The sequence below is a fragment of the Anopheles maculipalpis genome, chromosome 3RL (genome assembly GCF_943734695.1).
Source record: "Anopheles maculipalpis chromosome 3RL, idAnoMacuDA_375_x, whole genome shotgun sequence".
NCBI lineage: Eukaryota > Metazoa > Arthropoda > Insecta > Diptera > Culicidae > Anopheles > Anopheles maculipalpis.
The window spans coordinates 30,483,609-30,500,181 of NC_064872.1; the positions used below are offsets into that span (position 1 = coordinate 30,483,609).

General features: G+C 42.2%; 2 protein-coding genes across 3 annotated transcripts in view; one reads left to right on the forward strand and one right to left on the reverse strand.

Annotated features, from left to right (window-relative positions):
• LOC126564267 (SUMO-activating enzyme subunit 2-A) overlaps positions 1-16,573 on the forward strand; it is a 354,644-nt gene that overhangs the window by 146,598 nt on the left and 191,473 nt on the right. The gene's annotated exons all lie outside the window — the stretch shown is intronic.
• LOC126564278 (polypeptide N-acetylgalactosaminyltransferase 5) overlaps positions 1-16,573 on the reverse strand; it is a 43,880-nt gene that overhangs the window by 2,216 nt on the left and 25,091 nt on the right. Inside the window, exons 2-7 of one of the 2 annotated variants that reach the window (XM_050221280.1) lie at positions 12,759-13,014; positions 9,087-9,216; positions 5,279-5,567; positions 4,866-5,062; positions 4,599-4,776; positions 2,600-2,780 (exon numbers count right to left, since the gene is read on the reverse strand). In XM_050221280.1, the coding sequence (XP_050077237.1) occupies positions 2,600-2,780; positions 4,599-4,776; positions 4,866-5,062; positions 5,279-5,567; positions 9,087-9,216; positions 12,759-13,014 (1,231 nt within the window). Of the gene's footprint in view, positions 1-2,599; positions 2,781-4,179; positions 4,361-4,598; positions 4,777-4,865; positions 5,063-5,278; positions 5,568-9,086; positions 9,217-12,758; positions 13,015-16,573 lie in introns of both variants that reach the window. The other variant, XM_050221279.1, reaches the window with a different exon arrangement.

A 16,573-nucleotide genomic window follows, 5' to 3' on the forward strand; every position in this document is an offset into this window, starting at 1 on the left:
CACACATACCATTTACATTTGCGTTTTCAATAATAATGTATAGGCTGGGATGCGGGTTGTCCTCTTAAAATATTGTACTAACGTTACACACACACACACACACACACACACACACACACACAGTTACGCTCAAATAGATTTAAAAATTATTGCTATTTTCTACAGCGATCCTTGAAACACCAGGCGCCTCCATTTTAATTAGAAAAATGTGAAGCTGATCCAAGTCTGCATTTGCAAGAGTGTTCACTATGTAGAGTCAAAATTTATATTATCTCTACATCATCGGCACAGTAGTGCTTTTAAAATCTCGCTTATAGCTTTCGATAAAATATGCAAAATCCGCAAAAAAAAAACCTTCGTTGAACCGAACCGGACAAATTGATACGGAAAAGAATCACGACACCGCTCGGATGCAGGTGTGCCTGCTGTTCGGTTAAACCACGGTTTAATAATTTCCACTTGGCAGTTGTTCAGTGGCACTTAATGATTTCACGCGCCAGACGATTTGATTGACATATTAATCTTCTAGCAGGCACATGGCAAAATTCATCAGCAAACGATAATATTTCTGTCTGTCTATCCGTTGACATCTGTTGACGTTTTTGGAGTCACAAAAATCTGCCAACCTTTCCCCGGTCCCACCACCCTTCCTACCCGCCCCAAAATTTCCAACTGCCCATTTTTTCTTCAGCTCGAACCAAATATAGGCCTTTTAAGCAGGAAGTGAAACTGAGTCTTTTTTATGTATCTCAAACGAATGTATCTGACGACATTTGATCGCACAGTGCATTGGTTTTTTGTTCCGTTTTTGCAAAGTCCAGAATTTAACGTTCTGCTGCTTTGCTTTACTGTGTGTGTGGCCGATTTTTTTGCCCAACATATGCATGTCTGCTTTGCTGCTTCACAGTTTCGTGACATTTTGTCATCGAATCGCGACACATTTTTTAACGAGATTTCCATCGCCGAGCCGACTTTTTCTCACAAACGTCACACACATTCAGCAGCCGTGTGCGTGTGGGTATGGGCCGGGGCTGTTTTTTTTTTATTTCACTTGACGTTTTCCCTCTAAGCTATTGGCATTCTCAAATTCCACCCGGAGCAGACGACTTGCCAATCCGTGATTTGGTGTGGATTTGGTTTTATTTTTTCCGCGTTCTCCTCTATCGTCAATACGAAGACACCACTTACCACGGAAAGCCTGAATAAAAAGCGTGTGTTTCTATCATTCCCATGGGAATAGAGATCTGAAAGGCCTGATTTCCTGTTCCCTCTAGGTTAACACACTTCCAGCAAAGGTTGTTTAAATATATACACAGACAAAAGCGCTCTTTCAACATTGTTTTCCATTTCTATTTTTCGTTGGTGCTACAGCCTCGGGAGGACTTGGCTTCTATTGACGTAGCTGGATTGTCAGTTCAGCGTATGGGGGTGGAACGTTCCGGGTAGGATTCGATCCACGGCCCTGTCGTTTTTAAGACCTGGCCCCTATATCTACACTCTTTCTAAAATCTACTCAGTGCTTATTGTGTTTGTGCATTCTTTACACACTCAACTCTGGTTGTGCTTCCTCAAGTGCAAAAGTCAATTAGTGCCACCAGATGCACCGGAGAATCACCGGTGGTGCTGGGTTGTTACAGCAAACACAGCAGCTCACCAAACTGCTTCACAAGGTACGTGGCACTGTACAAATCATATGAACACCCGCGCGTATTCAAAGGATAGTAAAGCTTTACCGCTCGAGGACGGTGGCACGAAACGTAGAAGGTCAAAAATTCCATCGAATGCTTTATGGGCCATGGCTTCGCTAGATTATGTTTCGCTTAGCCTAACCTTTGGGTTACGAAAAATGTCAACCTGGACAAGCTGGATACTGTACTGTTGTGATTTTGAAAAGGAGCAAAGCTTATAGCACTGCAGCTTAATTTCTGAAGAAGAACAAGTTTCGTCTTAAGTGCCTGAAAGCCAGTACGCTGCGGAAGGGCAGGAATGTTAGTTTATGCAATTTTACAATGTTTTATATTTTTAATTGTTGTCTGTAAAATGCTTAGAGTCAAACATTTGGTAAGGTTTCAATTGTAATATTAAAATTTTCAGGCCAAAATAAGTATGTACTTCTGATTGTATATAAAAATCAATAATATAATTCCTTTACATAACACCAACATTGAAAACAACAAATATGTACATTTAAGTAACAAAATATTTTTTAAAAAATTGTTTGTGATAGCTTTTACATGGTAAAATAATAAAATTGTTGTTACATTGTGTTAAACATACTTGCAACAAAAGAACATTTACATAAACATAAGGTAACATTAATCCATCAACCAACAAACACAAAGCAACATGCAAACATACACAACACACACACAAAAATCAATCGAAACGAAACCAAAACAGAAGGGTGGTTACAATCGTGCAACAAAACAGAAATGGGTGAATACCACCCAAGCTCGTGGCATTTGTGCGGCAACGTGTTTCTGGTGCTGTGAGGCCAGGACCAATGGCAACGAGTGAAACGAACGCTGTACTGAAGCAGTTTAAAATAAAATACGGAAAATACAACTAGCATTATAACGGTAGCGGTAGGGAATAGAACCTGGGTTAATGTTGTAGTAAAATTCGCTCCAACCATCGAGCCACACTTCGGCCAGGCGTGCATTGTTTTTGTTAACTATCTGCGAGGTACCGCCCGGGAACGAGTACGGCGTCGACTTCCGGAAGACGTGCCCGACGCGGGAACAGGGCGCAATCTCTAGCGTTCCACCGCACATCCACACCTAGCAAGATAAATGCAGGACACAAAAGCACGGCGGCGAATGTGGGAGAGGAATATTACGCATTCCGAAGGCAGAATGTGATGAGCAGCAGGGATCGCCCAATATGGAAACCGGAAGGGCCCATTATTATTGTGTTGTGTTTTGTACCGTCCATAATAACACCAACAGCAACAAAAACACAGGTGGAAAATGATGAAAACCCCGGTTCGTGGAGCCACAGTAACAGGGTCGAGGCAGTAGTTATTGTTTTTTTTGTTAAGGTATTATAGATGGTGCGCAATATTTTCCATCCGCATGCGATTGATTGGTTCCGTTGTTGGTTGGTCAGTTGACGAGGTTGATGAAATAACACCCAAGCGTAGGGAATAATACAGTTTCGCGAGGATTTCACCGTATTCGAAGGTTTTGGTTTCGCCATTTTCACATTGCGTTGCAAAAAGGGAGCATTAAGTGCATTCAGTTTTCCCCATTTTAGCGTGACACAAACCATTTTGATTTGTGGTTGATTCACAATTTATTTTTTTTAAACCCGTAGGAATACGCGATCGGTGTTAAGAGGTGAAGAAGCAAACACACGGCAAAAAATTTGTAGAGAAGGGAAAAGAAAAATGAGAACAAGATCAAAAAGGTTAATAGGTTAGTCTACGGTTGAGTTGAAATAAAGTCAATTTATGCGATTGAACCATTTAAGAGGGTAATCGAACACTAGTGGAGCAGTGTTCGGGAAGAGATCAGTTATCAGTCAGCAACATTTTCCTGCAAAAGCTTAAAAGGCACACAGCGTGAAGTTAATTGTACGACTGTTGTTAAAACATCTATATCTAGCGGTTTTTTTTTATGTTAACCAAACATGCTACACAAAATCGCACCTACGCATGGCGAAAAAGTGTTATTTATCCAACATAAGCAGCACACAGGTGTTATTCTTTCAACTCCATATTATCCAAAGATTGGTGTTTAAATAATACGTCTTTAAATTTCTTCTAGAGTCGTTATATCCTAAGTTACGCTTCTTGGCTTAAGCATATGTGTCTGAATAAGCAGACGAAAGTACACATTGCCTCAAAATCGAGTCGCAGAAATCCTTGCATATCAACTCCCACAAAGAAAACAAAGCGTTACGCTTATTCTGACAAGAATTTTAAAGCGAACAATCATTACAAACTTTGTTGTATGTTTGAGTAATTTAGAAGGAATCGAGAAATGAGACTTACTTCTCTTTCTTGTTCAAGGCATGAGGACGAATAAGTTAGAAGGAAAAACTGTTATGAATGTTGAGAGCTTGACTAAATGAAATTTTCAAACCAGAGGATGAGAGGAAGGTATACACGACTGGCTGATTTTAGAAGAACGGAAAAGAGGAGATAGCATAACTATAAACAAACAACTGTTGCCAAACCTGGACTCATTTGATAGTAAAACTCTTTCCACTCGTCTAGCCACACCTCGGCGACGCGTGCCGCATTTTTCAGCACAATATTCGCGACGCCACCCGGGAACGTGTACGGTGATTTGTCGCGGAACACGTGGCCAACGTGCGAACAGGGTGCGATCTCGAGGATGCCACCACATTGCCATATCTGGATGAGGTAAATCAATGTAATTAATATCGTTTTGCAAGATGCAGCACTCCCGGAGAGAAAGGCACTGCTCGCTATTGTGTGTCGCTATGGGTAAACAAGTACTGTTCCGATGCTGCCTGCTGCGCTTCGCTACGTGGCGAAAAGATGACATTCCGGGAGCAAGGGGTTTATAACCCAAGATACGCTAAAATCAAAATGGCACAACCGAGCATCACTCCCGGTATGAAATACTTACCCGGAAAGACATTTCCAGATTTTCACCACCCCAAATGTCCATGCCTTCGTCGTAGGAACCGATTTCGTAGAAATAATCCCGATCGATCGAAAACAGTCCACCAGCCATCGTTGGCGTCCGCAGTGGTGCTGTTCGGTCGTGATTGCGTCGCTGCATTTCCCGTGCCGGGACCCGGTACCTGTGTGCCAAAGTGTGATCATTCATTAATGGGAATTTGTCAGCAGACAGGCGCAAGGCATCCATTTGCCGTGCAGTAGCGGCGCTTACCATCGGAAGTTTAGCTTCCAGTTAAATCCTCCCCACGTCTGGTCGGACGCCGTCACGTACTCGAACGTTTCGTCCGATATCACGTCGATGATGGGACAAACGACGGTCTTACGGTCCAGTACGATGCGCGCCAACAGTGGCTCGAGCCAACCCTCCGTACACTCGCAGTGTGCATCTAGGAATGTGATCACTTGTCCCTGCGTTGTCCGCATGACCAAGATTCAAGTGAATTTTAAACTCTTGATTCCGTTCCGTTCGTTTTTTTTTCTCTATCGTTACTTTACAAAACATTACTTTACAAACCTTCCCCGAGTCACACGGCACCAAGGGAAGGTTGGAAGGAATGTTGGCATACATACTTTCAGACCGGTAACAAATTGAAACTCCTGACAGCCCCACTTTTCCCCGCTTACCTTAACATGTTTGGCACCGAGCAGTCTGGCACGGATCAGACCGGATCGTTTGCCGGTCCGCAGGACAAACGTTGGTACGGGCAGCGTGCTAACGTACTCTTCCAGCTGGCGGCCCAAATGTTCCCGCTCGCTGGCGTCATCGACGAGGATGATTTCCTTCAGCAATGGCCGGGGCGACCGATTTATCACACTCCATATCGTGCGGAGCAGCGTGCTCCAGGCTTCATTGTGAAACACAATCACGATGGACGTCGTTGGCAGCTTCGCAGAATAGTGTTTCTTTTTACAGCTAGGTAAGAGAAAACGAAAGGGTAACAACAGCAACGAAACAGTTGTTTAAAGACGGTTCTATACGATTCGTGTTTTCTAACATTTTGGATGAAATCCTGAACGCCATATTTTACTCGATTATTAATTAAGGGATTATTACCCCAATTTTTTCCTTATCGATACTTAATACAGTACAGCAATATAGTCACTAACTATATTGCTGGTGTACTGGTGTATTCGTAAAGGACGTTTCCGTGTTTTTGTGTCAAGTAGTTCTCTTTAGAGTTATCGGATTTCTAACTTTTTGAAGTAGGGACCTCACCATAGCTCTGCGTCCACTGAAAAGCTCCGATGAAAAGAGCCATAGTGAAGCAAAACTAGACAGTGACACAGCTTCATAATGAGGACACAGTTGGGTAATAAGGACGGACTTTGATATTGAGTGTAGGGCTAATTTTTTCAAAATATTAATTGCGCGCAGATCTTTTAGTTTATTGAAGTAAGGCCTTATAATGTCTTTCGAGCTTATACTATCGAATATTGCTCTTTGGCAACAGCAGCAGATTTGAAGTTAAAAAAGTCTGATATGTAAAAACCTACTTATCATGTGCTCTCGAGACATCTCTAGCAGTTACATATAAATAAATTAGGACTATTTTTCTTAGAAAACGCAGTTTGGAGGACTTCTTTCGAAAATGAGGTAAAAAAGGTAATAATGAGGTACGGTTGCTACTTCATCTAACATTTTTGGAGACTGGTTTCATGTGGCATCTACCTAACCAATTGAAAACCCCCGGACATAGTAGAGAAAAAATCATTTGAAACTAGCTCAAAATTGAACTGCACTGAGCATTCTAATTTCATACTAAATCTAGGCTTTATGGAGTAGTTATTTCTCTCCCGAATGAAAAGCACGTTGTCTGTTTGGCAACTAAAACCGATAAATAAACCCAAAACAGCTTCCAACATTCCTGCATTTAAAAATCGACCATCTCTAGGGATAAAACCCGTGCCGATGAATGCTGAAAACAACGTACCAATATCCGATGACTACCGGCGAATTTTCACGTTACGTAGCGTGTCTCGCATAAAACTACACCCAGTGTATGGTTAACACTTTGCAAACAAATCGACAAAAGGTTGGGAAACATCCTTCAACCGTAGGGTAAATCGATCCCACCAGCTAGACACCGAACTGTGGCTTTTAGTTGCAAGGTGACGGACGGTAATGGTGACCCATGTTGAAACGTCACAACCGGACGCATACACCCGGGGAAATGGAAATCGTACGTTATTTAGCATTCCTTACCGTACCTGAACTAGATGACACCGAGCGCAAAGCAGCGAAACATTTATAGTTTTCCCACTGGAAAAAAGAGGGTTTCTCTATACGACCGTAACGTTTGTGATAAGAATATCCTTTATCCTTTCCCGGAAGAAGTAAAGTGGGTTCTTCTTTTTTTTTTTGCTGTCAAAGCTGTCATTTTCCAGTACCATACATATGGAGGAGTAGCTAATATTTAACATAACCCAAGAACGAACAAATCTTCTCTCCCTTTCGCTACCAACGCTGGTATCACTCGAACGAAAGAGGATAGATAAAAACAATTCAAGCTCAGGGACCTGTTGTTGATACTCTCGAGAGCTTTGTACGTATCCATGGCCTTGGATCGCAAACTGCTGATTTGTACTACCAGCAGCATGGCAAAGGGATTGACTTCGTTAAGTCAACTTTACGGACTTTTCCCTTCATCTCGTTAGAAGTGGAAGTGTTTTAGAGACCGGGCGAAGGCTTGCAGCAAGGCTGGTATTAATGTCACGAGCTTCGAATGGTTTCTACAAAACTAAAGCACTGAAGCAATCCGCCTAGACACTCTTTCTCGCTTGTTGCTACCGATGCTGCTAGGCAAAATCATCCGACCAAAATATATCTCACGTCAAACGAGTAAAGACGATATACCTATCTACCCCGGGTTGGAGTGCATCTTTGTGTTACCTTTCAGAGAACGACGATACTTAGCCTCCTCACGGTTGTCTTCACGCGTATAAAACTGTCGTCCTGTGCCACTGCCAAAAGTATCTATCTTACCGACGTGCCACGGAGCGTTCACACACGGGCCGTACAGGCTGCTACCCAATTTTAGCGGTGTGAATAATGGATAGGTTTTTAACCAGGTTTGCAAAATCCGCTCAAACGCTACACACACACACGCGCGCGTAGCACTAGAAAAAGGCAGTTTGTGCTTGGTTAGCTAGTTTCTAGTCGTCGTGTCTATTTACAGCTGCTGGGAAACTACTAACAAGTGCTTCATATGATAACAGACACACTCGCACACGGAAAAAAAAAGGCTATCAAGCAATTTCCATTTCCCTTTGCTAAATTGGAAAGAAGCATCGCCGACCGAAACCTAAGGGCTTTCGAAAGTGAGGTGAACCTGTATCGTATACACCAAGAGCGTTGGGTTTTCCGGATTCTTTCCCTTTTTAAGCGGCGAATGCTTCCAGCAGAATGTGAATGAAAAACCTCGTACGATCGTCAGTCCCACACAAACGACAGTTCTGCAAAACACAAAGAAAAAAAAAACGGACAGCTCTCTGAACTCGGTGAAAAATATGTGTCACCACACAAGAACAGATGAAATGATTGACGGTTATTAGATATTTCAACATCTATTTACGGAACCGGTAAGCTTCATCGTTTTTTCTTGGGGCTAGAACTTTCCATCTGTCCTTTATGGGCCACCATTATTTGCATTCGTCGTGATGTTATTATTTATTTTGTACCTTTCCCATTCAAGCCCGGAACAATATCCGGCTCGATAGCTGCACGATTAGGATGACAAATGTACCGCATTAGCAGCATCATGGGGCATTTATATGCAGGTAGAATTTGATCCATTTTTTGGGCCACGTTTTGAACAAAATGTTTACTATAAGCGACTGTAAATTAGGAATATGACCAAACTGTCCTTTTGTTAAAAAAAACAACTATAAATTAATCAAAAGTATCAAAGCTTTAGGAAAATGGATAAAACCATTAGCAACTGATCAGTTGTGACTTAATTGCATAATTATTGTGCTTTCGTTTGGAAATAATTGGCGATTATTTGTAGCATAACCTAAAAACAGTTGACACAACACAGTGCACTTGATTTGTTTTGTACAATAAATATCATACAGATTGAAGTGTACCGTAAGTGGAGCGGGTTATTTACCGAGAACCCATTTACCAACCGTACCGATAAATCATGCAAGATTGATTGACGAAATTCCACCATTGAACCGATGTAATGATGCACGAAATCGCCTCCAGGTTATCTATTACAGTGAAAAGTCAAATTGCTCGTACAAAGACAGGACCGAAAACCAACAACATCCTTGCGGTGGTGGCGCTCATTCACCACTTTAAGTAATCGCCTTACACTTGGATCAGCATTAAAGCTCAGTAGTTTGCTGTTACCTTTAGTTTTACCTTATTTTCCCATCCGGTCCGTCTCCCCGACGACAACAACCGGTGAAAACATTCCACCATACTTACTCGTGATGGCGCACATCGGTGAGCGATCGATTCAGCCAGATCATGTCACTGGCGAGGAGATTGAATTGATTCTCTTTGAACTTTTCCTTCATCAGCTCCTGCTGGTTAGACGGAATTTTAACCGGTTTACCTGGATGGGGAGGGAAAAAACGGAAACATTATTTTAGAAAAAAAAAACTTCACAGTGCTACTGCACGAAACGGAAGCAAAAGGTGAATGAAAAATGACGATCAAACAAAGTGAGCAAGTTGGTGGATTTTTCCTGAGGGTCAGACAACAGGTGATGGACAGGGGGACTGGAGTTGGAGCTAAACTTGATTTAAATTAAGGCTATGTTTTCCGCTCTCCGACAACTGAGCACCAAAAGGGAGCGGCGGCTGAAGAATGTGGTGGTAGCGTATGCGCACACGAATGCACGTTAGCTGAGCTTTTCCCTGCTATCCTTTTTTTCCTCCTTCTTTCCGGTTCGATGCGATTTTCTTTTTATCGTCCCCAGCTCTATTGCAATAGATGGAGGACGAAAAAAAAAAAATGCCACCCTTCCAAATCGCTAGAAAGAGTGAAGGAGTGATTAATGACATTTTGGTACGATCGAATAACACCAACACCACACAAAGCTACGACAGAGATGAAGCGTGCTTGTGCTTGCGGTAACTACGCAAGACGAGATTAATTCCTCCCCGGCTGTTGGCACTGATGTTCTCCCTTGGCTACATAAAAAAAGCACGGATCACATTGTGCGGGGAGAAGGGTAGTGATGGTGGTAGAATTTTCTGGCGTGCCTCGTACTAGGGGACTGGGGTGGTTTTGTGGTAGATGTTGATTTTAGCTCACAGGCAGAGCATAAAATAACCATACAAAAGCTTGCAATGGAGGAGGGATTGGACCATCAGGAGCAAATGCTGTAAGAAAGAATGCTTATGGCATCTGACTGCTCCCCGGGAAGGTGGATTTGTTGCTTCAGAATTTTACTGCTCCATCCTCCACGCACACACACACACTGACGGAGCAGGGTCACATGCAGGCACACCGTATGCAGGAACCCAAAACCTGCTACTGCGAACACGAACGATGTCTGCTGCATGTATGTGCGGCGTGTTTAAATACCCGCAGGAGGTAAGCGATAAATTATGCTCTTAATCAATCTGCTACGTTTTTTACACAGGACAGCAAAGCATGTGCAAAATCTTGATAGAAACCGAGAAAAAGGAAAATCAATGCCGGTTTCATCCAGTTTGTTGCTGAGCAGAGCATCACATTGAAAGGATAAGAATCATCGTCCACGTCGTTTGTTGAAATGCATGCCTTTTTCTATACTGTCGACAACTTCCTGCAGAGTCCCAGGACAATCTAGAAGGATTCTGTTGTGTATAGGGCATGACATAACAAGCTTCTCCCAAGAGGTTCCTGCCTGTATCACATTTCATTACACAATTACGGTTCGCCATTCGCCAGCCTGTCTTTGCATACAAATTTTCGAGCTAAATTTTAAAGCGTCCTCATAAAACTCACATTTGTTACACCGCCTTAGAACGGTGTGTCCTTAAAACCCCAAATCTAATTTAGAGGTAAACAATATGGTGGGAATTCGGCTTGACCACCGCAAGTCTTTAAAAACTAACACACACTTTCCCGACATCTACTCGCTCACTCACAGGATCACTTCTACACAAACTGCAGTCCCATACGAGTCCCATTTATTACTTCCCTACGACTTCCATACGACCAACGCGATTTCGAGCAGCGAAGGCAGGAGAACGAAAACCAGCTTAATTCTCCGGCTCAGCACGATGAGCCACATAATCTTTGAACCAATACTCCACCAGCGGGTATGGCCTCACACCAACAAAAGCAAATGTGTAGAGAGAAGGATAACTTCCTTCATAAAATTATGATCACTTTATCACTTCACGCACAATGCACTGTTGGATAGATTGAGAGGGTGAGGACACCCTCACCCTAAAGTTGTGTCCCGTTCCACTCGCTGCCGACGATACGAAGCTTTAAAACCGGCTCAGGTTTCGACTAACCAGAGTAATATAGCTTTTCCGTGTTATGTTCGCACTAGCGAACAGATAAGCTTGTGAAATGGGGCTCACACAGTAAACCTTCTTCTTGGAAGAGATAATAAATTAAAAGTGCTCTTCTAAGACAAACTTATCGTGGTACGGCTTTCCTTCGCAAGATATTTAGCTTGTTTTCTGCTAACGAATGTTGATTACCAGCAGTACAAGCAGAAAACCTTATAGATAAAGGTCAATAAGCCTTCAGTGCAACTGCCCTTTGAATTTTGTGCATTTAAACTTCTTCTTGTTGACTTAACGACCTTCCTATAGGTTACGCCGGCCAGCAAATGGCTCTTGCTAGCCTTGCTTATACCACGGAACGGTCCGGATGGGATTTGAACTGAGATTTGTATGGAATTCTGCCGCGTAAAGATCGGCACCTCTGTCCCCTCTACCCAATTCTATCAACCCAAGTTGGATGCCGATCTCAATAAATTGATAGACTTTATTTTCAATTTTACGAATACACCAAAGCTCATACATGACGTGGTCTCCCCGCCAAAGCGGACAAGCATATTTTTCTGTGCTTCAAGTGTTTCACCCACCACCATACCCCAGCAAAAACCATTACTGTCACCATCCTACTACACAATGGATCGTTGAAAAATTAGCCCGACATTATTGGACAGTGGTCCAGAGGCTGATGCTTGCGTTGAAACGAACTCGCATCATCAACAACCCGTCGACGACAATGGTTTCAACAGGCTTCCCTCCGATTGATCTGCGATGAAATGTGGCAGAGGAGAGAGCGAAAAAGGAAGAGAAATCACAAAAGCCCCACCACGATGCACGCTAAGAGACGAAATTAATGGGAAAACTTTTTCACACGACCAATACTCGCGGTACCGTACTGAACCAAAGTTGGAGTCGCGTGGTTGATATTGTCCGAACGTGCCTCGCCCGGTGGTCTTTTGTTTGCGAAAAGGCTTGGTGCGAAAATCTCGTTCACACAGAGGGAGGAAAAATTCCGAGATATGTTGGGCACATCACACGCGTGGTCACCGCCAAAAAAAAAAAAAAAAAAAAAGAGTGGACAGAGAGTTAATTCTACGAAGCTTTCAGAGGTTTACCGAAATCGTGTAACGCTAATAATGGGAAAGTAAATGGAGCAACGAAATAGGCAGCCAAAACAGAGGTAGTGGGAAAATAAATACTTTTACATCAGTAAATTAAAGCTCTTTACTTCTTGATGAAATATTCTATAAGAGTTATCAAATCTCTGTTTGAAGAAAACCTCATTTTCCGAATTAATCCTTATACTTCACTTACTTACTTCAAAGTAAGACATGTTCTATTGTTTCGTTAAACAATTCCAGGACAATACTGTCACAGGATGTCAACGGAACCGTGACAATCCATGATCCGACCATGACCAAACTTACCGATGATCTGGTCCGTTGGGGTTTTGGAAAAGTTAAGCGCCCAGAGAGCGTCACCAAATCCCCAATGTCACACTACATTGCTCTTCTATTTTCTTTTGATTACATATCACATCATTTGTAGCGATATCCCCTCTAATATCCCGAGACACCCGAGTGGCCGAACAGCAGAAGAACTATTATCCACACAACCCGCCCCGCCTTCATGCCCCCTAACTTCTTCTTACCCATCTCTCCGGGTCGACCGTAATTTTCGACGACCGTTGGTGCCGGGCGCCATTTCTTCAGATCCTGTGGCCGGTACGTGCGAGGCATTGAACTGTCGGTATCGCGACTGCCACCACCGCCACCACCACCATAGCCACCCGGATCGCCAAAGTTGTTCGAGTTGGTGTCAATCTCCTCCACATCCACGATGGGATCGTCGTCCTCTGGGGCAGCCGCCCTTCGCTGCTGCTGCGACTGTCGTGCTGCATGTGGTACCTGGAAATTGCGAAGAAAATGATCAAATTAAAGAACATTACTGGGAGGGTTAGGATAAGCTTAAGAGGACACGAATTCCAGATGATACTGATCCGACTGCAGGGCTTTCATTTTGTGAAAATAACACTATAATATTAACTAAATAGACGAGCATGATGTACGGACGACCAACGAAGGAAGGATTTAATTGCCTCTTAGGGTTTTAACGGCAAACAAACGATTCTGAAACAAGACGTAACCTGCATTTAGAACTCGACTGCAATGTAATTCATGCTCCAAATATCCACACACACACGTTGCAATTGCAAGATGGAACCTACTAACCTTGATGAGGTTATTATTCAACTTGGAGCTGCCACACATTCCACACAGGTGAAAGCAATTTAGTAAGTGTGTGTTTCTTTTTTTGTTGTTCGTCTGCCAAATAGCATCAGCGCGCCCCAGAACGCACCAGACGCGTTTGAAATAACGACGAACGATGTTATCGAAGCATATTTCGCTATCATCAACATCTTCATTATGAAATTCTACCATTTGCCAACGTGCTCAGAACAGCCCTACTGCACGCGCATGATTGCATATCGTGGAAAACTGTGAGCAATTAGTAGAAAATTTTAATGAAGTAATTAAGCAGTTAGCAGTGTGGTGAGCATGGTTCGAACCCACACGATGGTACTTATTGCATTAAACAGTTCTGCATGCAGTCATCAACACCTTTCAGTCAGTGCATGTTTATGAGACATGGGAAATTGGTGGGATGCATTTATGCAGCCGTGTAATTACAATTTCACATTAATATTTAAAATAAAGCTATAGAAATCAAAGATTTTAGTGTTACGCAGCGATGTTTAAATAAATAAACATATCATTGACAATCGACGACGTGTAATTGAGTTTGCAAACTTACTGCCCGATCACAATCTTACATATTCTGATTCAAATTATCCATATCCTAACCAGTTGGGTAGAAGACATTAAGCAAGATCAAAATCAAGTAATCAATTCAGATGATGAACTAGAACCAACTTAAACGTACACACCAAAAGCTACGTGAATAGATAAATCTTTTAAAGCCAACCGAAACTTTAGCTTAATCCCTCAACGGCAAAATGTATTCCAAGCTAGTTCCTCGCATTGTTTTGATACAATAATTCCGGTCGGAGGAAAAAGAAAGATTCCTACCCAAACTTCACATCCTATCCTTTACCAAAAACTTTCCATGCAAAGCAATTTCCACTCGAAGGAAACGAATAAAACGCATCGAGGGATGCATAATCTGCTCCCACGAGCTCGGCCCAACCGGAGCATTTTACGTATGAAACTTTAGCCAAATGTCCGCTCCATGCAGTGCTCTTCTACCACGGCGATCAATATTTTGCATCATGCCGGTGACTGCCTCTTCCTTGCTGTACTACCAATCCCAACAAATCCGGTGTAAGTGAATAAATAAATAATATATCAACTTTGCGCTCGGATAAGAGGCACTCGATGCTGTATTCTGAGGTTGATGTTTCATCGTGCAAGTTTGGCTAAGGGTGCAATGAATTGAAAATAAACTTTCGTCGTGAAATAGTGAATTCTTTTGTTTTTTGGTTTTTTGCTAAACAAATTTGATCGAAAACTAAAAGCAGTTTAGTACGAATGACAATGATAAACGATTTCCATGTTGGAAATCGTCGAGTGTCTTAGATTCAGTTTTTATTGTGTCTTTTTAGTTATTATGCTTAAACTTTCACCAGTTCCTGATCTGACGTCATCGACAGTCATTTCTGCCTGCTTTGCCTTGATTCGATCATACCCGTAGCTGAAAAATTAAGTCTTGCATACAAACGAACTGTCCCAGACGGGATCCGACACTAGATCGAGCCGTGTAAAGTAAAACATAACCTCAAACATACATTATCAGCTTGAAGGGTCGTCCCACTACACATAAAATAAATCCAAAATGCTTATGTAGTGACCAAAAAATGTTCTACAGCACACAACAACGTAACCTGCCAGGTATCTGAATTTTTCATTTTCAAGGTACGAAAAGGCATTTGTGATTGATAGAAATTCAATTGCAATACAGTTTCATTTACACGTTACTGGAGCTTCCATCGAACACACTTGCCAAGCCAAGGAATTTCTCACCTAGATTAACGATTGCATCAGGACTTGGCGATAGTGAATCTGGTGGTGCAATATATTGACATGGAAATTTAATTTTCTTCCCCACGTTATCCTGACTTTCCTTGAAGGGTTTGTGGTTTCGTCTCATGCTACTATTATTTTCGATTTCGATGTTTTATGCCACTGGTGTTCCACTGTTTTCCCTTGTATCGAATGAAGGATGAACATTCACGTTCGTACACATTTCTCATGGTAAAGGTGCGGAAAGCTTGCCGACTTACTTTGGATTCGTCACAGAGCTTTGTGGTGTCTATAGCACAAATAAATCAATGATCGTGGAAGCAGACATTCCACTGCGCAGGAATTTCAATGCACAATTCGTCGTATTCAAGAAATTCAATTGTATCGATGATTGCATTGTTGGGAGATGCATACCATTAAGGATTGATATATATCATTCCTTATTTGGTAAAATATTCAAAATACACAATAATAAATTATTGCTCTTTCCGAAAAGTCTCTTAACCAATTAGTGACTCGCCGTCTTTACATCAATATATTAAAATTTATGCCTGAATTCCACATTTTTTATTATTTCGTAATGACGGCCACATACTTTTAATATTTCGCGTTCCATACAGGTGGGATAATATAATGATTTATGAAGAGTGTATTTCCATTCTAAACACACCATAGAAGCAAATTTTCCAAAATCATAATCAGATTCTAATTAAAGGATTGTGCCAAGTGCAGGCTATTTCTGCACACATTGACAAACAGCAACACCCATCACATAGTTCATTTGATGATTGTCGGAAATTGCTCTGTGAAGTTATCCCCGTGTATGATGTGTAGGGGTTCACTCGACGACGATATCACGCGACGCACCGTAGCATCGCGGCAAGGCAAACACGAATAAACACACAAATATCGCTTCATCGGAAGCGGGATTTCAATCCACATGCCAAAAAACCCGTTTCATGCTTCCTTTGCCTCCATTTCTATCAACCGAACGCACACGGATTTCGTTTCGATGCACCAAAAATGCCCAATCGACGTAATGAGCAATTTATTTAATCGCATTTCGCTGTCCCTTTAATCATGGGCTTGCATTGTCCGAGTATGCATTTGCAACACGAGCCAACCGAGGATTTGTCGAACGAAATGGGTCAATATTTAAAGTCGATGGCTTTGTTACCTACGTCAAAGGGGTGACACACAAGAAGGCTGCAAGGATGGGTCGGTCAGTTGGGTGTGAAAATAAATTAAATTTCTGAAATCACTAAAATGACAACTGCTGCACCGTTTGCTTCAGCTTGCGGGTCAATTAATTAAAAGTAAGTGATTTAATATCTCGGTAATATGACCATCAAGTGAACTTCGTGTCTATGTGAAGCCAGAAAATGGCATCGCAATCACTTCCGTTAGACGTCAGTTACAATTAAAA